Source organism: Epargyreus clarus, unplaced genomic scaffold, assembly GCF_041222505.1.
Source record: "Epargyreus clarus isolate Ecla_fem2 unplaced genomic scaffold, WU_Ecla_fem_2.2 ptg000017l, whole genome shotgun sequence".
Lineage (NCBI taxonomy): Eukaryota > Metazoa > Arthropoda > Insecta > Lepidoptera > Hesperiidae > Epargyreus > Epargyreus clarus.
In genome coordinates this window covers 5237364-5261855 of record NW_027332225.1, presented here as the reverse complement: position 1 = coordinate 5261855, position 24492 = coordinate 5237364, and the positions used below count along the sequence as shown (strand labels likewise).

Here is a 24492-nt window from a genome sequence, read left to right as displayed (position 1 = left end):
AGGAAGGCTTGAAAGGATAGACTGATAGGTAGATTAACTGTTCTTTATACATTACTAGCTGACCCGGCAAACGTTGTGTTGCCATATAAATAAAAAAAATAAGGGTGAACAATCCTTATCACTTAGGGGTAGAAAAGTAAATAGTAGCCGATTCTCAGACCTACTGAATATGCATATAAAATTTGGTGAAAATCGGTAAAGCCGTTTCGGAGGAGTATGGTAACTAACATTGTGTCACAAGAATTATAATATATATACGAGCTATCGCCCACGGTGTCGCTCGCGTTACGAAATAATATTATTAACTAAGAAGATTCATACAAACTTTCATCCCCTATTTTATCCCCTTGGGGGTAGAATTGATCAAAATCCTTTCTTAGCCTTAGTAAGATGCCTACGTCATAACATCTACTTGCGTGCCAAATTTCAGCCCGATCCGTCCAGTGGTTTGGGCTGTGCGTTGATAGATCACAATGTCAGTCAGTCACCTTTGAGTTACTTCAAAAGGTACCCGATGCCTTGGGAGCGACACAGGGTTATGTGGGACTCTTACCGCACTAAAACCCCCCCGGTGGCCATCCTCAGCGCTGCGTAGAGGACTCCGGGATCTCCAAAGGAACGCAACCGGAGTCCTCTTAGCGCATTGCCCCGTCGGGCTCCGCCCAGTTGAGCTTATCGCTCACCGCACCATCTGGTGCGTACGCGACGGTATGCGACCACACATACCGCCGTCCTTCCCGGGGCCGTTGGCCGGGCGGTTCAAGCTCCCACTCTTGTCACCCACAACCCCAGAAGCCCCCTTTTAGTCGCCTCATACGACAGGCAGGGGATACCGTAGCCCTATTCTGGTCCCGGAACTACAGGGATAAATATACGAGTACCTAGATTACAAATGTCCCTAAATTTGTCTGCGTCACCATATTTTCAATTAGAATCTGTATTAATTTCAGAAATTATTAATAAAATCATCTAGTTTCGTTTCACTACGGGAAATTTTATAAAAGGAAAAGTAATTTGATTCCTTGCAACTGTTATACTAAGAACATTTTTAATTTATATTACAATTCAGTTGATGTGAAAAATACTCGAAGAAGTAATTTATTAAGGTAGCTCATAAGGAAAGTAAATGTTATAGTTTTATTAGGATTTCAAACTTAGCCTTCATAGAAAACTTTGCATTTGTCTTCGCTTGGCTGTATGAGTTACATCAAGTAGCATAATCCTGTTTTAATATACATATATGATTTGAGACTAATATTAATGTGGAATAACGCATTTTAATATTTAAAGGGTATCACCGATATGCGATTTATTTTTTTATTGACCATATATCGACCAAGTTGAACGAGTCGTGGTCACGGCGAAACTGCGGTGGCGGGGAGAAATCGTTAACAAGTAGTAGTTGACAAAATAAATAATATATCTACCCTCCATCTAGTTCTTTATTCTTTTCTGTGGTGCATATCACGCTACTTGCGTCGTTGATAAAAATAAAGAAACGTGATTTTAAGTTAACATTGCTTAAGTGTGTGTATTTATGTAAAGTAAATGGTTTAACACTTTCAGACGCTGAAGGAACGGGGGGTGCTGATCTGCAACGCAAGCTGGATCTGCTCAACGGGACCCTCGACGCAGAGCGGGCTGAACAGGCTCGGAGGCAGCTGCAATACGTTGCTCATTGTAAGTGCATTTTCGATCGTTACATGCAGTGGAGCCAGCTTGGAAAAATATAAATTTCTCTTTTGACTTAGATATAGTATGAGGTGGCTGCAGAAGGAATAGTTGTATATTTATACGAGTAGCCTTGAAAAAGCGTTTGAGTATAGTAAAAAAAGCGTGTTAATATACACAATTTTAATAATTAATTTTAATAATAATAATTTAGTAATTTGACACAACTAATATTTCAAATATAAATATTTTTCTGCAAATTTTCCTTATTAATCATTTTTGAAATAAAATAAAAACTACATTGTTTATGGGGTACTATTCTAGGGATGACAAGGTCCCTAAAATAATATCTGTGTCAATAGCAAAAGACAAAGTAAAATTTCGAGGTATTATTTAATACTTATCATTCATTTCAATACGTCCACGATAATATTAGTTTAAAATCTGATTCCGCTCGGTTTTACTTGCATTAACGGTAACGTTTTCATTGTTGGAACCACATTGGAACTCTTTCTGCCGCGAGCCATCTATAACTTTGTTCTGTTGTACCGGAACAGTGGCGGGCAAAGTTTGTACGCTTACTGAAACGTAATGTAAACTTTCAAGTGAACAATACTCAAACTGTTTTACGCTGAATAAATTCAGCCACAATGTGTTGACAGTAATGAATTGTTATGTGAGGAGGCTATTTGAATAATGAATTGGTATTGCGCGTTAGGACGCCTTCTGGTCACGCGTGTTCCGTCCGACAGCAGCGAGTTAATTCATGTGTGTTTTTGGGACACGCCTGGTGTTACCACGCGTGACAGGAAAGTCCCTGGTGACAAGTTAGTAGTATGAATTTTTTTGCCCGCGCAAGGCAGAAATTCATATTACAGTTAGCCATAAAGTGGTTATTTCTGCTACTCATATCGGAGTCGGCGTTCGAATTCAAGGTATTCCTCAAGGTAGATTTGAATTTTGTTCGTATTAGTAATTAATGTTTTTTTCCTACAACGGGGTCAGTGAATTGTATTAAATTACAGTTGGTTTTTCCTATCCATACAACTGTACTACTAGATGATGATTTGTATACATTATTTAACCTATTAGATTTTTTTAACTCTTATGTAAAATAAAGACACTCGTTATAATATCTCAAGGCTACAATAAAGGCAACTCAGTCCGTCACTTTTGAACACGGAAATAATCATGGAAGTAGTTGTTATGCAAGCGGCAACAATGGAGCACGTATCCACTGCTTTTAGTAACATCTCTGTAGCATTCACGTTTTAAAGCTAAGAGAAATACTTAATATTTCTCTTCAATGACTTTACTCATTTTCTTTATGGAAGTGGAAATAAAAACACTGGGAGATTCATATTAAAAATGTTGTGATAGCTTTTGATAAATTTGAATTTATGTCGAACTATCTACTTGATTTATAGATGCCATTTTCTTTCATTTTTTTTGGATTCTGATAGGTCATAAGGTATGTTATTTATGTTTCGTATTTTTTATAAGTAAGTATTATTTATAATTTTCATTTCTATAATCAGAAAGAAGCATACAGTCTATTTTTTGGGATATGTTATAAGAAATTTAATAATCAAACGCATATTTTATGATAATAGTATCTATATCTTATAGATTGGTTATTGAAAGGTTGGAATAAGTACGATTAGTGGTTGAAGCGGGTTGCAAAATTCTAACATATATCATTGGTCTACTAATGGGCAAGTTATTGTAAAAGTTCAAGACTCGTGAGATTCTTTGTGCCTAGTTCGTAGATCTTAAGCCTTCATATGCCCTATAGCTGAATGGGACTTAGGCTATGTTCATAGTAGCAGCTTGTTTTTGGTCGATTATTTTGGGTAGGTTTAAATTTAATACATATCATATGGTTAAATAAGTTTATACCACGTTTATAATTAATTAAGTTGAATATAGAAATAAATGAAATTAATTTTTCAAGTAATATTTGCTCACGAAAGAAAATTTGGCTATATCACATACTTGTATCTAAAAAAACAAATACAGGTATGTGGGGTACACATATGTAAATCTATTGAATATTTCTTTTCAAGTCACTGCTGAATTCACATACCAATTATAATTGTTTATTCGCAATTTACAACTTTCACATTCTACCAGTTTTCTATCATTTATTCTAAATTTATTTATTTATTTATTTTATTTCTATAAGTTTTTGAACACAGAGAAAGTAATAAATAATGAACATAACAGAAACAAAGTACAAAGGACTGTTTATTTCACAATGAAATTTCTTCCAGCGGCCCTAAGATTGGAAATCTCATACGAAAACAAATTCAGCGCGCAAAAACAAAACAATAAACTATTAAAGTTATAAATACGGATAAATATAATAAATACTTTTTTTATTAAATATTGATTATTAAAGATGTAATGCTCTAGTGTGTCGGCGTCTTTATTCAAATGCTGCGTCTACAAGAATTCACCATTATTCTGTCTGCCATTTTATTTCTTATCTGAGACTTAATTTATGATAGCTAAGTAACCAGTTTATGATCGCTCGAGTTTTATGGAACACTATAAATTACTTTAAGTTGTAATTTTTTGGGGAATTTATATTTTAAAATATGTAGAGACGATGATAAAGGTTCATAGAAATGATTTTTATACTATAATACACTACATTTAGAGATGAATATACAATTAAGTGATGAATGTACGATGTAAACTATTTATAAGAGTTTATTTGCACTAGTATGCATTACTCGTATACTTAATTAATTTTTTTCGCAATATTTATTACTTTAAAGATTACATTATTGCAATATAGGTTTTAAAATGAATGATGTTATTAGCTTAATACTTTTAAATATTAATTTTTATTAATTTATTTGCTGTTAAATGTGGTACAATCTGGGTTGGTAGGAATATTTAAAATTTTCCTCACACTTAGCTTTAGGGAAGCATGCAAAATTTTAGAAATACATTATAATTATATTAAATAATAGATATGAAAATATCTCAATATAAAGTAATTCTAAGCTTTAATCATAGTAATAAAATATTACGTGGATTTACTTATTTTAAGTAGATTACCTTATTTTAAACAACCAACACTAAAACTATAATAAAGAATTTCCTCGTTTTAAGACGTAAATAGTCGACTAATCGACCGATCGATCGACCGATACAATCTAGCAATTACCGTATCAGGATTTTTGAGTGGCGCACGAGAGTTTGAGTACCTTTGACGTAACACATTGGCCTGGAAAACGGACATTCACCCCGACTTGAGAAGTCCTCTATTATAAGAACCAGGAAGTCGGCAGTAGTGAGTCTAACGTCGTATAAAAAGGACAAAGAGAATCACTTTGTCCGTAAAAGTAAAGCTTCATTTCTTATAAAAAACTCGTTATATAAAAAATAGATGCTCATTTTATCAGGAAAAGATGATGGGGAGTATTTACTTCCCTTTATAGGGATTATATTTACAATGTAGAAAAAATATGATATATAGATTTATATTACTTATTTTTATAATTGAATTTTGTTTGCAATTACGATACGATGGGTCTAAGTTTATCGTAGTTCTTAAGATCTTAAGATCTTAAGAGTCTCACTTTTCTATTGTAATTTTAGATTCTCACTAAACATTAGTGTATATAAAAAAGCAGAAATGTTAATCATATTCCGCTGATGGGCAGGAGTCTCAATAAACAATTTGGAAAGGTTAAGATCATCCCTCGCTGTTTCAATGCGAGTTGGTGCAGGAGGGTGTGGATTACGCCTATTATTAATAATTCAACCTTTTGAAATGTTGCCTATGACAGATTGAAATTTGACGATGTCATTTTTAAATGTCGATCTTTGGATCGAGTAGATTGATTATTAATAAATAATGAGCGTTAGTATGTTGCGTATGTATGTAAAGATGTAGGTGGTACGCATGAGGATCAGATCGACAAGTGGACAGAATCCTGTGTGATAGGAGTTGACCTCGCACACAAAATTTTACTAAATTAAATTTCGTACTACAAAATTTTCACCAAAATTTCAAACGGACTGACAACGGAACCCGTACCCAAACGGAAAAGGGTTCCATTTTTACCGTTTGGGAGTTTAAAACAAATCTTAATGTAGCCCAGAAACATGCAATTTAGTATGTCGCGATCTCTATCTCACTCCCGACTCTGCCGAAGTTTAATTTACATTTTAGTCCACCAATATATGTCGCGTTTCTGTAAAATTAACGTTAGTATGTATGTTGTATTTCCAGCGGGTTACTCTGAGGACTCTGACTATACGTCAGACCTCAACTACCCGGTGGGTCAACATGCCAATTGCAGTGCGTCACAGTTCAGAAGCGCAGCGCATCAGATGCACACTCCACAGGTAATTATAGAAACACACACACAGACACACACATTAGTTAGACATATTAGACACATTAGTTAGATTAGTTTTAGTTACACAGACATGTTTTTTATTTTTTTATAATATAGGAGTAGCAGACGAGCATGCACCCCACCTGATGTTAGGTGGCTACTGCCGCCCATGGACATCTGTAATCAACCCCAGATAGGATTAGATATTCCTACCTGAGGTCGGCCACAGATTCGCCGCTACCCCTGAGGTGTGGCGGTGGTGCCGCTTGAGTCGAACCACAAAGGGTTCTACCACCTTCAATACATGTATAAACATATACACACTTTTTATAATATATAGGACCACTATCATTCCACGTCATTATATCGATATACGACGATATGATATAATACAATACAAAAGTACTGCATTGTACGATTGCAAATATATACCGGATAATACCTATAAAGTGAGGAAATATTTTTAAGAACGAAGTCTTATATATCTTATATAATTATATTGAAATCTCATTTAATCTTTCAGACAACTAAATATTTATACAAAAGAAAAGAAAATGTACCTAAATGCATAATAATTATACTGAGTTTTTTTAATATTTTTTTAGCGCCGACGAATTTATACATGAATATTTATAGCTACATCTTATATCTAATGCAACGGAAATATCACAACTTTCCACTATAAACTACTAAACAGAACAGTCTTTAATTACTATAAATGAGTCATTAAGCAGCCCTTACGCTATAAACTTGTTACCCGACAATACCTTACTTAAACAATATTAATTGCGGTTCCAGAGATCCTTGGAGGCGTCCCGGGAGAATTCGTACGAGAGAGACGAGTACCACTTGCACGGTGACACCGATCCGCTCTACTACAACAGCCAGCCCAGGACAAACAGGTATTGTATATAAATAGGTATTAAGATAAAGACTTAAGCGGAATCTTTATATTTAGATTCTTTATATATAGTCTTATATCGGCTAACCATGCGCAGCAGAGTTATCATCATACCGGTCTGACATGCAGTGAGTTCCGAGCTATATTCAGACAGGGCTCAGACAGATATCTTAATGATGAATTTAGTGTTGTAAATCTGGGTATGTGTCCATGGCTTCCTTGACACAGACAAATCCTAGTGTAGGGATATGAGAAGAGGAATAGTTATTTATTCATTTATCAATAAATAAATTCGGGAAAACCGGAAGGCACGCGTTGATAGGATACTAATTAAGACATATTTAATAGATGATCTGAAAAGGGTGATGAATGAAATGTTTAGTTTATTAGCTGTGTGATGTTTTCCTATGTCTAAAGGCGGCATTTACTGCTTAACTTAAGTAGAATTTTTATTTATATATGTCTATAATCTATTGTAATATATAAATTTATTAAAATCAGAAATACCTTTATCTGGCTACTAACTAATTCCTACCAGATTATCCTTAATACAGAATAAAAACAGTATTTTTATTTCTTTACAGGATAGATACGTGGTCTCAGTTGCACGCGCAGGCGAGCGTAGAATCCGCCATTTCTTGGCGGACCGCTGCTGATTGGCACTCGGGAGGTAATAAACACTTATTTTAACATTTTGTTTTATAGACTTTTCTATGAAGCCTCTTATGTGATTTAAAAAACATTGTAAGCCTTATAGATATCATTGTTACTCTCTTGTGTTTACTTTTGTGGACATTACAGAAAACTTTCATATAGGGTAAACCAGGCATACGTGCCCCAGTCGATAACGTGCCCCACTCGCAAAAGTTACGGATGCATTTTGAATTTGGCAGTAATATGACCCGAACAGGTCAGTGATACAAATAAGACGGCTATGTAAACACCGTGCCAGTTATTATTTGTTTTAAGTGGGAAAAAGTGAATGAAAAGTAAGTATACTAGTCTGAATTTATTTTGTACCTCTTATAACACTAAGTCAAAGTATTTTCTTCATATTTTTTTCTGTTTTTAAAGTTTTTTTCCTAAAATAGCCTCTTTGAACTTTTGTATGCCTATAATTACGTTCCGTTTTAGACAAAAAAAATAATAGATCTTACGTGGGGCACATTACCCCGATAATTTGGCTAATGTGCCCTGATTAGTTTCGGGTAATGTGCCCCATATGTGTATTCCTTTCATAACATTATTTTTAATTATTACTGATCAATTATTATATTTCAGGAAATGGGAAAGGAAAAGGCAGCAGATCCAAGAAAATGGATGGAAGAAAATATGATAAAAGCAATAGAAGATGTCAAAAGCAAGAAAATGGGAGTGAAAATCAATTATTAATAATGATAATAATCAGCAGTCGCAGCCAAGTACATCTACATCATTATTGAATCAGAATGAAAATATTTCACAGGCTTCTGTTTTCCCAGAAAAAGAAACATCAACCAAGACCTTGCAAGTAGTGAGTCCATTACCTGTAATACATCAGAAATTAAGTTAAAGAAAACAAAATGTTAAGGTTTTGACATCAGAAAGTAATTTAGTAATAAAATCTTGACCACGACACCATCAGAACGGAAGAAGAATATTTTAGAAGTAGCGTCATCGTCGGAAAGTGAAGAAGAGTTACAGCTCAGTGAACATAGTGAAGAATGTTCTGATGAAAACGATAACACTTGTGTAGAATGTCTCGAGTCTTACTACCATACGAAGAAGAAAACTGACTGGATTTAGTGTTTACAGTGTTCTGGCTGGTTCCATGAAGATTGCAACAAGTGTGGTGGCAAAAATAAAGGAAAAGGGAAAGAAAAAAGACTAGGAAATGAGAGGCTTTAGTGGGGCACATATGACTGATGTATCCGTGAAATGTGCCCCACCATAGATTTTAAATAAATGTTGATCTCAGCTGCTTTAATTATATTTAAGAGGTTTTTATTGGTTTTTGTTATGCAAATTGATTCAGAGGTTAAGACTATTCAAATTAATAAGGATTTTTAAAATGATACTGTTTATTATTTGAATTTTTCGAATGGTGGGGCACAATTGCCCGATTTACCCTAGACATGCTGCTTCCGCATTAATGATTTTAGCTTCAAAACTTAAGTTTTTATTTGTATATGAAAAGTACGCGACATACAATACCTACGATAATTTAGATAATATTTAACGTTATTTATTAAAAAAATATTTTAATTTAATTCAGAACTCCATATTTAATCTTTTTATTTCTTTTATTTGCTCAAATTTATTACTGCGGCATGATTAATACAGTATAAATGTACAGTAAAGCAAAATAACCTGTTTCTAATGTGTTTTAATATCTTATTGCAGAGGAACAGCGAAGACCAAGCCTAGAGCGTCAGAACACCTTGTACGACGATGGGATGGGGTACGGTTACGATGCTTACACCACTAGCACGCACATTAGGTAAATCGCTATATTGCTAAACATTAACCGATGACCATAACTATAGAGAAGGAAGTCTATCAGGTATTCTATTTGTAAATTAGTGAGAATACACGGGTAGTTTGGTGTTAATTGTTAAACTTTTATGGTGTCTTTCTGAAAGTCGTCAAGAGATGGCTCCTCGTATATGCTGCATCACGCTGTCGAAGTTTTCTAAACGTTTTGCTTATATACAAGCTCCAAACGGAGACTATTAGAGCTCCTTGTTTATGTTTTCGAATTATTCAAAAAAATATAAGTGTAAGCGGTGTGGATACAAAAAGCTGTTATTCTCGAGCAGAGACTTTGAATTTTTCGTATACAATAGTATAGTAATTTGCATTCAGTGATTTAGTTAGCATGTATTGAGATTGCTATTAGTTTTACATATGCTGTTTAAATGTCTGTCAGTGTTAAGCTACCCGTGTATTGACACATAAGCAGTTACCATTAATATACATGTATTCAGAAATAAAAGTTGATGCGTGGAAAAGACGTCAGACCTAAGTCCGTTATAATCTCAAATACTTCCATCCGCTTCTTACCACTTCTTTATTTGTTACGGCGAAATGAGGCTATGGATTTTGTTGTGTATGAAACAAAATAAAAAGGTCTTAGAGTCTCAACCTTTTCCTCCTCTGACGTCTCTTCTGTATGGGCTACGCTCTAAGTCAGGCAAGTGAGTTATATACGAATGACGGTCTCCGGCAGTGGCTGACTGTCGAAGCCGGTCGCTAGCGTCCTCTGTCAGCTACTGCTGCTTGTAACCGAAAGCCTGTTCATTGCCGAAGCCCTGTCGCTCATTTATGAGTTCACGATCGCTCGTGTGTTACCACCCTAAGACATAATTATTATGCATAAAGCGCGGCGCAGCAGTCTCTAAGTAGCCATAAAGTTTAACGATAGCTATACATAAATTATAACCATGAGAGATCCCGCTTAATTTCGTTAGTGTGCTACGCTATGTAATTATCATAAGAAAGGATAAGTAAACATAGTCACTCTAAAAAGCATATTCGCTAATTACGATTTTTTATAAATAAAAAACCATAATCACTGGCTGCTTAGCTTATTAATCATGCGCTGTTTCATAAAATTGTATAAATGCCAGTTTCATAATAAGTAGGTACTATGTTATATACAATATAATTTTAAGTCCCGTTATAAATAAATGATACAAGTCTGAAAACTGATAAAATTCTCTCAGAATAACTCTCATTCTTAAATGTGTAGGTATTGTATAATAAGTATACATTCAGTTTAAGCTAAATATTAATTTAGACATATACAACAATTTTGTAAAGTGATTTAACTCTTTCCTATATTGCATTATAATTGATTTTTAAAAATGACATATTATAAAACAGATTTTATTTCAAAAATTAAGTGTTAAAGTCCTGGAACGGGGACCGACGATAATCTAGAAAAGCATAATATTAGCTGTACATTTCTACATGCATGGTAGGAACTAACCAAAATTCTTTCAGGGACCATTCACACATCTCACACCAACCCAGCTACGAGGAGTACTACGACTCGAGCAGTTACCCCTACCCGCCGTATGAGACTCAGTGGGACGGCCGGTACTTCTTCGAAGAGTGTGGCCTTACACCAACTGAGTATGAGAACATCGTTAACAAGAGACGCTCGTCCGTTGTTCAGCTGCCTCAAATGCCACCTAAACAGGTTAGAACGTAGAATATAAAACGTGGTAGAGTCCGCGGACTAACGCTGCCAAAGTTGTTGCGCACAACTTCAAACATATATTCCGTAGTAACGTAAGGGCACACTAACGCAGCTATGTATCCGTGGGCAAGAGCGGGCAGAGGTGAGTGCCGGGAAGGTCCCGCGCTGTTTTCATCCCGCTAATTTCTACAATTTGCTATGGCGACGCGATTCGTTTTTATATTCAGAGCGGACTAGCAATTTGGCGCGGACTATAGAAGCTTACTTAGTTTAACCGTGATGGTAACTCCGCTACATATTTAAAAGAAAAGTAAAAGCATTTAAAAGTAAAAGTTCATAATGTAATAACCGATTTGTAGCTGACTTCAAATTTCCCATATGCTGTCGACTTCAGGTAGGATTTCAATCTAATTTGGGGTTAATTACAGATGTTCATGTGCGAGAATAACCATTTACTAGAAAACAATACAATATGAATATGAACTTGTGTAGAATATGTTATTGACTAGGTTTTACGAGGTATCAGCTATTCTGATATGGCATCGCGTAGGCGTAGTGAAAAATGGTCACTGTTGCCTTGTTCTTATATCTTTATGAATTTTTTTATGTCAATAAACTGAGTCAATGTTCATTTCAGTTACCGCCTTCGTCACGTTACTCGGATTACAATGAGATGGCGCCATACAGACCACGGCCGCGACGTACTGCGGCAAGTCTACCAGGTATTGTAAAGATATCTTAAATCCACATACTCACCCTTGTAAATGGTGTCTACAGTTTTCACTTTGTGATATTATTTGTAATTATTACCAATAAATATCAAAAATAAATATCTTATGTAATTTCTTACTTCTAAAGAATTAAAATCGTCTACTCAAGGTTATTATATAAAAGTATTTTTTAAGCCATAAAGATGTCATTTGTAAACTACTGGTCTACAATAGTGTTATCGGGGCGCATTGTATTTCCAGCATACATTTATATTAATTTGCATGTATGTACATGTTAACAATAATTTAAATTACATAATAATACATGTAAATAAACTACCCATGTAATACTTATATACCTACCCATCAATTATATGTTAATTTAGTTCCACTAATAGCGACACCGCTATACCAAACATAATATAACTCTCATTAAAAGCTTAGGTTAGCTATAGGTACTCTATCAAGTTATGATAATTCGTGTTCAACAGCGACACCATCATCAACACCGAAGCGCGGGCGGGCGCTACCCCTGCCGCCGGGCAGCGAGTCGAGCTGGACGAGCGGCGGGCGACGCGGGCGCAAGCTGCCGCGGCCGCCCGCCACGCGCGTGCAGCCCGCGCCGCCCGCGCCCGCGCCGCAGCCCGCGTACGCCGCGCCCGCGCACACCGCGCCCGCGCACACACACGTGCCTTACTCACAGGGTCGGTATTAGCTTCTAAAGACATACGTGATTCTTTTGTTAGAGCTTGAATTAGGAAACGACCTTCTATTCCACCTGATGGTAAACGATTATAGGCCGCGTAAAACCGCTAGTCCGCACTGAATATAGAATCGCGTCGCCATAGCAAATTATATGACTACACCTGCTCGCAACAACTTCAGAGCGTATATCCATGAAATACTTTAATACAAATTGTAAAATTGAAGAATTCATCAAGAAGAATCATACTCATTGTTTAAAAGCTTGTTTGTTTCATTATCTAATACATTTAAGACATTGGATTTTATAATGAATTATGTTAGTAGGGTTATACTTAAACCATTAATTGAAAAACGGTAAGTAGTAATGTTATAAATTAACCTATAAGTGCCTTTAAGGCATGTCATTATTTATAAGTAGTATTAAATATGACGGATGGGCTTTATTATGCAAATAAGATCTATATTCATTTATAAAGAAAAGTTTATACTCAGGTCAATTATGAAGATGTCATTCATTGAACAGAAAATTGTTTTTTCTGTTTCATGAGGTCATTACTCTCTTTGAAATCTGAAAGTACTGCCAAAAATTTCTGCCGAACGTTAAACTGACTTTATGTATAGACATGCAGTAACTACAATAACTTTACATAATTACATAAACAACAAATAATAAGGCATAATTCATACAGAAGCCGAAAGAATCGTACCAGAAGTGAGCTACGGTTATGACAGCTTCGGATATCAACAGCAGTATAAAGACACTGCAATCGACCAATATCAAGACACCAATTATAATACAAGGTAACATATACAATATAATTTGATTAAATTGATAACCAACTGAAGTCACAAGTTCATGGATTTTTTGTAAAAAGTTGACATATATTTTACTCGCCTTAACATTGACAAGGTAGAAAGGTACAAATAGTACACCGTAGAGACCAAATACGTTTAAACACATCATGAAGAACTCTTGAGATCTGAGTTCGTAATTATTGAGATTTCCTCACGACGTTTTCTCTTTCGTTAAAATAAGTAACATTTAGATTCTAAAATGCAAGTCAAGAATAAACCGTTTTTCTAAATTTATCGCTGGACCTTATGCATACGTAAGCAGTTATTTTGTATTGACAAGTTTCATTTAGACAAAATGCCTTATTTCAGTTATGACGAGGATGGAATGCAACCTTTCTTTGATGAGACGCCTCACGCCACTCCGCCTGCAGCAGCTGGTAATTATTTAAATAAAGTATTTTTTGTATATTTAGTAATGAATACAATAAATAACCTTTTTTACTCAGTTAAGATTCTAAGTAATAAAAAAATTAATCGCACAATATATTTTCTATGTTAACTCGTTTTATAAAATAAGAAAATAATTATTTTAATATAATAATCTAAATGTTAGTAAATTCAATCTAAATGTCACGTCTAATTATTTAACAATTTGCTATAAATAAATTTATAGAATTTATCATTAACATTGCGACGTTCGCTTAAGATAAAAACTTCCGTTCCGCTCATGATCTGTCCATATATAAATCAGTTTCGTATATTATTCTGTTAGGAATGACGTGTCGGTTATTTAATGGATTGTACGATCAATTCGTATATAGCATTTTTAAAGTATTCTATAATATTCCAGCTCAAAAATCAACCTGGGGTGAGACCGACACAATGACGCAGTTTTCGTATACTGTTGCTAGTGCAGATGATTCTCTTATACCTAAGTCTATACCAGCAACAACACAGTCGTATATACAACCGCCTGTTACGAGTAAGCAAGATATATATCAGGAAACAACTTATCGTCAATATGATTCAACGTATGAAGAAAAACAACAGTTCCAAAAATTCGACCAGAAAGAACAATCATATTTGAAAGATAAAAATCAATATGTGGACCAAAAAACAGATATTAATTTTCAAAAACAACAGGATCAACAATATCAAAAGGATAAATCTTTGCTTACTCAATTTCAACAACAGCAAGAACAAAAACTTCAGCAAAGGCAACAAGAAAAACAATATCAACTAAATGAGAAACAAAATATTCAGCTGCAACACCAACAGCAGCAATACGACCAACAGAAACAATACGACCAAGAAAAACAATATGAACAACAAGAACAATATGAGCAGCAACGGCAGTACGATGACCAACAATATGACCAAAAACAATACGGCGAACAGCAATATGATCAACAACAGTATGAAGAACAGAAATATGACCAACAAACGTATGATCAAAAACCATACGATGCGCAACAGTATGATCAAAAAGGGTATGATGAACAACGATATGATCAACAGTATGACCAGAAACAGTATGATGAGAAACAGTATGATCAACAGCAATACGGCGAGAAACAGTACGATGAAAAACAATATGATCAACAACAATATGACCAAAAACAGTACGATCAACAGCGTTATGATCAGGACCAATATGGAAAAGAACAGTATGATCAACAGCAGTATGACCAACAATTTGATCAAAAAGAATATGACCAAAAAACATACGATCAACAGCAATATGATGAACAGCAATATGAGGAGAAATATGAACAGCAACAGTACGATCAACAGAAATATGAAGAACAATCGTATGAACAACCACAGCAATACGACCAACAGCAGTTTGATCAGCAGTATGACCAAAAAGCATACGACCAACAGCAATATGAACAACAACAACAACAAAACCAACAACAGCAGTTTCAACAAGATTATCAACAGCAACAACAACAACAGCAACAGCAACAAGATATGTTAATTCAAGCTCAAAAACAGCAACAAGAACAGCTTCAACAACAACAGCAATTAAAACAGCAGCAGCAGCAGCAGCAGCAGCAACAACAACAACAGCAACAGCAACAAAAGTTACCTGCGCAGCAGCTTCAAGCCACCGTTCTAACGGGTGCAGCTACTTTAGGCTCAATGTTTGCGGGTGGTGCTAAGAAACTCGGCAGTTTCTTTGGTGCTGCCGCGGCAGCTGTCGGAGCTCCTGCAATGAGCCAACCATCAACCACCGCTTCAGTCACAACTGCCCCAACTGCTCAATTTACTTCAGCCGCAGTTCCTGCTACATCGCTCCCCAGTACGACAACTAGTGCCGTCACATCATCCGTCCCTGAGGTGTCGCAGCCTGTTTCAACATCAACTGTGACTACATCTTCGCCCGCATCCTTGCCGCGGACGCCGTCGTTAAGAAGACAAGAATCTATACAGAGACCATCGGTGCGAAGAACTCGAACGCTACCCGATGCTCCAGATCCCCCATCGAGTTTCGATGAAAGTGCCTACGAGGACGAGTACAATAAGACTGAAATTGATCAAGTAGACCGCGTTGAAAGAACGTCTTTGGATAGGTATCGTGATGATGATTACATACATGACACCATCCATGAAGACGTTGCTGAGGAGGAACATATAGCGGAGGAGCCAAGTTCAAAGATACAGAAAACTTCTCCGTCAAGAAATGGTTCGCAAGTGCGAAAGCCTTCAGTTGACAGTTATCACAGTCAAACGCCGTCAATACTTGATCGAAAAACTTCTCAAAGTTCATTTCGTAGTATTCCTACAACACAGGAAGGTGAGTGATGTTTATATCATTTTAATTTTCATTGAAAATTTAATTCCTTAACTTTGCAATAATTGTATGAAATAACTAATTTTATTTATGGGAGTATGCCCTTTGTTTAAAATCGAATCTATGTATTTTTTTAAATTTGATTGTAAAAAATAAGAAAGACGTTATTTTGAACGTATATTACAGTATTGGTCAGATAAAGTTATGTCCCTACTTACGAAATTATAAGGTGAGTAGGAGCAATGGTACGAGTATATTTTCACACAGCTGATTTTTTTCAGAACCAATCACGGACAAATCAAAAGTTACGTTCAAAGAGGAGCGTACAACGTATCATGAGGTTCCCGAGCCTGGCAAATTTCACGAGGCTCGCGATTCTTTTGACGATACCGGCAATGAATACCCTGATGACCTTCAAGATCAGGATGAGGCTTTTAGAGACGATGAGAAGTTTGACGATCAGGATCAGTTCCAAGAAGCCGATGAACAATACCAGGAAGAGGACGTGTTTCCAGAGGACCAAGAGAGACAGGAGGACGAGCCGTTGGACTTCCAACCAGAGCAGCCGAAGCTGACGCCGAAGCAGAGGTGGCACCGGGCGTACAACAAGATCGTGATGCAGCTAAACGTGAGTGATTTTCCAATTATGACGATGAAATCAGAATTAATTTCTTATGACTGGTATATTTTATTATTATTTTCATGTTATAAGCAACAGAATTTGTTTTTCTTTTTTCGTTTTCTTTTTTACAGTTTTTTTTTATATTTTGTTATTTACTTTTAATTTTAAAGAAAGATATGGTTTTAAATGTTTGATTTATTTTTGAGTTTGGTTTATTTTATAATTTTAAGTTTTTTTGTTTATATTTATTTATTTGTTTATCTGATTTTGTCGTCAATTTATATTTTGACTTTATATTGTGTTTATTTCATGGAGAATTAATATTGTGTATTTAGTGCAATGGAGCAAAGACTGCAGGTAAGAATTAAACATATCGGCGAATCGCAAGTAAACGATTTTACCTACGTCAATTTTTCATTAATATTTTAGCAGTGGAATAACTACTATAACCTATCAGAAAACGGAATCTAAGAAGGCGCCTGAATACTCATTAAATGAAAAATATTGTAAATGAAAAATGAAGAACTATTTATAAACTTAACCTTAACAGTTTACAATTAACTTAATACATACGGATAATACGGATAATAGGCACTGAATAAGATATTATTAAAATTGAAATGTACGTTTCATACACCACAAGACAAGGTAAAAATAAAAGTAAGATATAAATTATATATGCGTAGTGTTGTACTAGATAGACCTTGGTCAATTAATTAATTGAACGTTGATGGACTATGATGATAATGTAGTCTAGCGCAGTAGGTGCCAATTTAGTAATAGCAAAGACCATTTCTGTAACTAATCAATGGTAATAACAAGGTATTTATTATTTGTTCAATCTAACGTAGGAATTTGCGGGTATAAAAGATAAATATGATTAAACATTTTTACGTATTTATTATTTGTCAATCTAACGTAGGAATTTGCGGGCTTAAAAGATAAATATGATTAAACAAACATATTTACATATTTATTATTTGTTCAATGTAACGTAGAAATTTGCGGGCTAAAAAGATAAATATGATTAAACATTTTTACATATTTATTATTTGTTCAATCTAACGTAGGAATTTGCGGGCTTAAAAGATAAATATGATTAAATATTTTTATAGAAACGACTATTGTAGTAATTATAGTCATAATAATACTTTATTCCTTTAGGTGTAAGTTAGAGTAGCGTCTTAGCGTTCTACGATTTTATCAGATATATTGTTTAAATATAAGATCGCTGTGTACTCGAATAAAGCTATTTTTGGTAGTAATCAGTAAACTTTAATATGATCTCGACGTGTGCGCCATGGTGCTACGATTACACAATTAAACCGCTGTCATTATCTTCCAATATTATTTCGGATCGGCATGTCATCGTTTTGTTATTAACTATATAGAATTTGCATACCCAATTCAGTCAGATGAACTCGTACTCATATCCGTTATCGCAGAATATATAATTTTTAATATTATGTTGTGAAGAATTATAATAAAAATTATTAATGCTTTCATTGAGATCATGGTTTAATGTCTCAATTTTTAATTAGTAAAATTTCATATTATGAGTAGGTATTATGCATTGAAGCCTATTTAAGAAGGTTACAATTGCACAATAGTACTTAGCAGTCTTCATTTTTTAATTAAAATAAATACAAATAATATGATAGTTAAGTAAAAAACTGTGATTTTGTAAGTTCATTACTTATTTTTACGAGAATAAAAGAACAGGACGCGGAACCCTATTTCAAACTGTTTTTTGACATAAAATGACGTCATAATGTTAAACACTAAAAAACATTTGCGCGAGACTTTTCAAAGGATTAGAAACAATTTTATTCTCTTATACTTTCCTTTAATGTTACATACTGTATACTATTTAGTAACAAGACAATCGCATATAAAGACAGATGGCGTGGGCGAGCCCCGCTGTGCGCAGCGCGAGCCACCGCTGGGAATGCGAAAAAGCTTCTACTATGCTATTTTCTCCTTATACTGATAAACTCTAGATAAAGTTTATCCATTACACATAGAACAAAGTGATATTTTTCATGTATTATTGTAAATGGGTCGTAGGTTGATAGGTTTAAATAGGAATCAGGTTAACAGCTTTATGGCCAATTTTATGGAAATCAATCAGAATTGCATAATGACAAAAAGCATGTGCTGCAAGTATACTTTTAGCTTTTTTTTTAAGTTAGACGTAATTGACTGAATAAACTAAATATGATTAATATGAAAATTATGTCTTCATATCGGGCTTGTAAATACGAGTATTTGAGGTAAGTGGCTGTTTTTTTCGAACAGTATTTTTCAAAAATTTTGTATTATATTCAGAGGCATAGTCATTTGTTGTAAATGAGTGTATCGTTTCAAATTGCTGTACAAGTTCAGTCTACCAAGGACTTCTTAATACCTATTTTGTTTGTATTGTTAGCAATATATTGAATATTTAACTATAGTATTATTTTAATTAATTATTTTGTGTTGATATTGTGTGTTGTGTTGATATTCATAATGTGTTATTTTTTATAATAACACATTATGAATATCAATAGTCACTGGCTGTATGTGTTATACGATTGTGTGCATTAGCATAAAAAAAAACGTGCTTGGCGCAAGACTTGTATTTCACGCGGGAATAATAAAAGTTGTAAATTGGACCAAGAAAATAGTTTATGTTATTAGTATATACTTACTATAGTAGCCTGAAATCTGAATGAGCTGCCTTGCTTAATTAGCGCCGATGGTAATGATCAATCTTTCAAACTTTTGGATTGATATACGAAATTTTCGAACTTTGGTAAACATTCGTCAACAATAAATTAAGATTGAATATTATTACTAGCGGGTTTCTCGTACAATGGCTCCGATACCTTTGTAAATTGATTTCGGGTATTGGAGTTATTAAAACAAGTAACATAAGTTTATAAATTTTAATTTACGTTTACTCTACTTAACATTACTTTTGCATGCCGTTATTGGCCAAATATGCAGATCATTGTCAAAAAATAACATCACCTGTACCATATATGATGCAATAAATAAAAAAAGGTATACTCGTATATGGGTACATAATTGTGACTACGAACTAGGTAATGTTTTAGAGAATTCGCGTGGTAAAAATAGTGAGTATTTCGGTCTATTCTAAGGATTCAGCTGCGATAAAAGGTTAGGCGGAAATTAGAATGTTCAATGTACGTTCTACTCGTACTTTTACACCGGTATGTGTATTTATTGCATCCACAACCCTGGAAGGACTTAGAAAGGTTTTTTATTTATGTAAAGTTCTCTTATGTGTATTATTGTCGCACAGTGGCAAGTATCATTGAATAAAATCAGACTATATTAGTAGTAGTAGGCTTAATATGTATATTACCCTTTCATATATCTCTATATATTAATATGTGAAACGAAAACTTTGTACGTGTTTTTACGAAAATTACGGGGACGGACGAGTATGAAATTTGCCACAAATATAGTTTATATATCGAAGAAGAGCAGAATGTTAATATTTGCATAGAAAGTACATAAATCAATAAAAAACATATTACACACACCACCACACACTTGACACATATATTTCACATACAATTCACAAATGATGTATTCAATATTTTCTTAAAATCAATGTGTCACGAAAAAAACATTAAAATTATATACAACCTACATGGATGCAAATTAAGCGAAGGTACTTAGATTACACATATACTGTTTTGCTTATGGTTGTTCTGTTGTTTATTTCTGATAATAATTTTTACATAATTTTGGTCCAATTTCGACCCTCAGGCGACCACTAGTTCTTATTAATTAAATTAATAAGAACTAGTGGTCGCCTGCGGTTAAAGTTAAATAGTGATAAACATATCCTATAAATGAAGATATTAGAAAAAGTGAGATCTAAATGTTTATTCTCATGTTTTCTCAGATGAAGGCAGGCGACATTCAGGATCAAACTTTTTACTTACATTTTAGTTCGTGACTACACTCATATAGATTACACGTTAATATAATACGTTCATATACTTACCGAACAGTTTAAAACAGCTATTGAAGCCGCACTTTCGAGTTCGGACGTAATTGCTTCGCTCGGGCTAGTTCGCCCATTATTTAAATTGTTTCAGCGAGTAACCACGATCTTTTGTTGAAATGAAAGAAGCTTGTTGTACTTACTGGTTGGGTATTAATTCGTTTTAATGCTTGAGTTAAATTAACTGATGAAGTTTTTAGGTTGTAGCCTCTAATATTTCTTAAATATATCGCATCGTGAGATCTCGTAGTAGGTACTAAGGTTTAGAATTGGTAAGAAAATAATGTGTTCATATTTATGTTAATGACTATATGACTTTTGTTGAACTGATTTAATAACTTTTAGCAATTAATTGAGTCTAGTTGAAAACTTAATATTCGCTGTGAAACTCAAATATATTTCCAAATAACCCGATTAGTTTTTGACTTATTCGATGTCCTTTAATATGAACGCTAATCGATCGCTACACGGTCTGCCGGAGTTCACAAAGTTTCTATGATTAAATAGAATCAATCACTGTATTCAGATAACATCAATAAATGGCATATTCGCATGATAAGACTTTTATAAGAAATTATCCTCTATATCCAACGTCCTGGGGTCGGCTTCTATTCGTTAAGTGGTGCCACCCGCGGAGTCCCATGACGCCTTTGAACCCGATCACCTCATTAGTTCAACTGAGTTGTTCTAACTACGCACACGAGCCACGCACTCTACTCAGTTCGCAAACAGACTCTGTATCGCACGCACACCTGATCGTACGTATAAAAAATAATAAATACACAACGGTAACTCGAAAAAGATTAAGCTTCGAACGTTGTGCAAGCGACGGCGGAAACATACGAGGACGCGATATCGGTATCCTGCGGGCGGCCGTGGCCCTAATGATTGCGTCGCGCGCGCATCTATTAGCCATTTGTATGCAAATTTACACTTCAGGTGTTATCGTTCAGTTGAACAACGAACGTTGCTGTGTGTTGGCAATTGATACAATTGTTTCATGATCGGTAAAAATGGTCGGAAGACGCAAGGGTCAGGCGGCCAGCGAGGCTGATGTGCGATGCGATCCAGCGTACGCGAGTCGGTCAAACGTCGCGGGATCCCGCTTGAGAGTCCGCCGCGGTTCAAGTTTGACGGACTTGGACAAACTTCGGTGTAATGGTTCTAGTGGCGGCGGTTCTATCGGTGATCTGATGAACATGTTCAGTGGTAGTGCTACTTCGGTGGGCAGTGATTCGTTGGTAGCTCGAACGGTGCCGCTAGAGACAGTTCGGAGGTATGTCCCGACGTCGTCGACTCCGCCGCCGCATCCTCCGCCCTCTCCGCTCATCCATGTGTCCCGTCCCGTGGGACCTCTCACTATGGCTCAGCGGACACTGAGGTTCAGTAGGCTTTTAAAGTACCAACCATGTTCGAGCGACGTTGTCATTATGTTGGTAAGTGGTTTCGGTAATTTCTTTACGATATTTGTCAAAGTAATACGTACAAATTATAAGGAAACTTAATAAATGGAGTTCACAGAAAAGTTAAGCTGTTGAGTAATAGCGGATGCATATACTTTTTGCAACATTTTATCTTTGATTGGCATTGAATGATCGTGAAGCTAAGTACGCAATTAAAGTATGAAAGCTTGATAAAAGAAGCGTATTTAATGCGTTATGATCCACATATCAGATATAAACTAATATTGCTATCAAAACACGGTTAAATGTCTATGTTGAATAGCTATATCACTCAATATTTATGTAATGTTGAAAGCTTGGCGCCAGTACTTAAGCGTTAGTGCACACTATTCGGCACTGAAAAATTATCGTTCCGATAAAATCTTGTGGCTACATAGCAACATACATACAACATACTAGCAAGGACTAAATATTGAACATAACAAAAAATATTTTAATATGTAACGATACGCGGTTTTATTTAATTGGCGCAAAAATAAATTAAATGCGCGCATTGTGAGTACCCGATAAATATTAAATTGTCGCATTTCCGCGATAATTTTAGTCTAAAATCATAACAAAAAAACGTTTTAAACCAAGTGTAAACACAGATTAATAAATAGTTACTACGTAAGTGTTGATACGATTTTTTCTCTGATCGTGGTTAAACTGTTTTATGGATTTATCTGTCGTATCGAATACTTCAGTCACATTTATAAAGATTCTATTCATCATACTTCCAGCTATAATAATAGTTGGTCGTTAACTTTTTATTGTCTATTGCTGTTTAAGTGATAGTGAAGGCGATTAATGTGAACATGTCCTATGCTCATGTTTTGATAAAGATTTTTTTAACAAAATACGTAATATCTGTAAACCCAAGATTTGTAAATGATCATAAAATTATATGTTATACTAATGTACTTAAATATTTAAATTCTATTTATTTGTGCTCGACTTTTCTACAATTTAAAAGTGAACCAAAAACAACAATGAAATTTCAAGCAGCTGGTGACTTATTGCATCAAATAAATAGCAAAATTTTATAAACTATATAATTTTATAGACTACTAGCTGACCCGGCAAACTCTGTACCGCCTCAAAATCTATTTATCATATATATTGTATATAAAATATAGCCTATGTTACTCGTAGATAATGTAGCTTTCGAATGGTGAAAGAATTTTTAAAATCGGTCCAGTAGTTTTTGAGCCTATTCATTACAACCAAACAAACAAACAAAATTTTCCTCTTTATAATATTAGTGTAGATTAAATGTTGTGTTCTACTAGAGAATAATATTCGTAATAAAATAAATGACACAACGCAAACATGACAATGTTATAAGTACATGGATCTAGGGAATCAGATCGAAGCAATTCAAAGTTAATTGGTTGTACTGACGTCATTTACCATCGTTAAATGTGTGGTAAAAGTCTATCCTTATTTACGTCAATGTTTGTAACGGTTGTCTAATGATAGTGTCATTGTGGCTAACTCATACAAATTTATCTATTAAAAAGATATCAATTTTCGCAAAAACCAAAAATTTTCTTTATTCCTTGGCGTTAGTTATAAGGGTCGTTATCACGCGGCAAAGAGGTCATAATTACTCAATGAAGAATTTATTTACTACCGGTAGATTTAATGGTAGGGAGCCCATGGTGCTAAATGTGTAGAAACTCGAGGGTCATTGGGACCTATACGATTGTGTAGATTAGACGTTAGAATAAAGAAAAGGTTATATTTTTCGATTTAGCTGGATGTTTTCTTATTCTGACGATTTGAAAAAAAAATAGTATGAGAATGTATGAAGAATAATGTATTTTCCTAAAAATTAGCCTTTTCCTTTAGTTTGTGATACATCATTATTTTCCAGGGATTCATGCTAATAAGTGACACTATCAGATAAATTTTTGCACTACTTCGAACTGTGGTAATCGGCAGATTATGTTGTTTCCCGTTTTCTAGCATTATTTCCTTTATATTAAAAAGATAATCGACCGCGCTCGAGCATGTCCAGTGATCGCTTTTTTTGACTGTGCAAACCCCCCGACATAGAAAGTTCATTTATGGTTTAGGATACTCTACAGGGTGTAAGGTCATATCTTAGTCTGACGCGCTCGAGATACTTGCAAATCTCCTCTTGGGCTCCCCAACTATAAGGGCCTGTTTCCGGTCATGCAGATCTATGTCCTTAAATAACTTGCAGTAATCGTTTCCCAACTTGCGTTCTTTACAGGTAAAGTATGAAGCAATGGGGCGTAAGTACACATACGGTGCACGG

At 34.8% G+C, this 24492-nt stretch overlaps 2 protein-coding genes across 4 annotated transcripts in view; both read left to right on the top strand.

Annotated features, from left to right (window-relative positions):
• LOC140749219 (uncharacterized) overlaps positions 1-13333 on the top strand; it is a 120348-nt gene extending 107015 nt beyond the window's left edge. The window contains exons 7-15 of the mRNA XM_073082267.1: positions 1567-1680; positions 5921-6036; positions 6828-6931; positions 7515-7600; positions 9313-9409; positions 10915-11113; positions 11751-11835; positions 12315-12527; positions 13218-13333. Of these exons, the coding sequence (XP_072938368.1) occupies positions 1567-1680; positions 5921-6036; positions 6828-6931; positions 7515-7600; positions 9313-9409; positions 10915-11113; positions 11751-11835; positions 12315-12527; positions 13218-13333 (1130 nt within the window). The remainder of the gene's footprint in view (positions 1-1566; positions 1681-5920; positions 6037-6827; positions 6932-7514; positions 7601-9312; positions 9410-10914; positions 11114-11750; positions 11836-12314; positions 12528-13217) is intronic.
• Positions 13230-24492, top strand: part of LOC140748918 (protein unc-13 homolog B-like) — a 338912-nt gene continuing 327649 nt past the window's right edge. For 2 of the 3 annotated variants that reach the window (XM_073081879.1, XM_073081878.1), the window contains exons 1-4: positions 13230-13329; positions 13693-13760; positions 14174-16123; positions 16402-16748. In XM_073081879.1, coding sequence (XP_072937980.1) covers positions 13709-13760; positions 14174-16123; positions 16402-16748 — 2349 coding nt within the window. In that variant the 5' untranslated portion in view covers positions 13230-13329; positions 13693-13708. Of the gene's footprint in view, positions 13330-13692; positions 13761-14135; positions 16124-16401; positions 16749-24492 lie in introns of those variants that run through there. The other variant, XM_073081880.1, reaches the window with a different exon arrangement.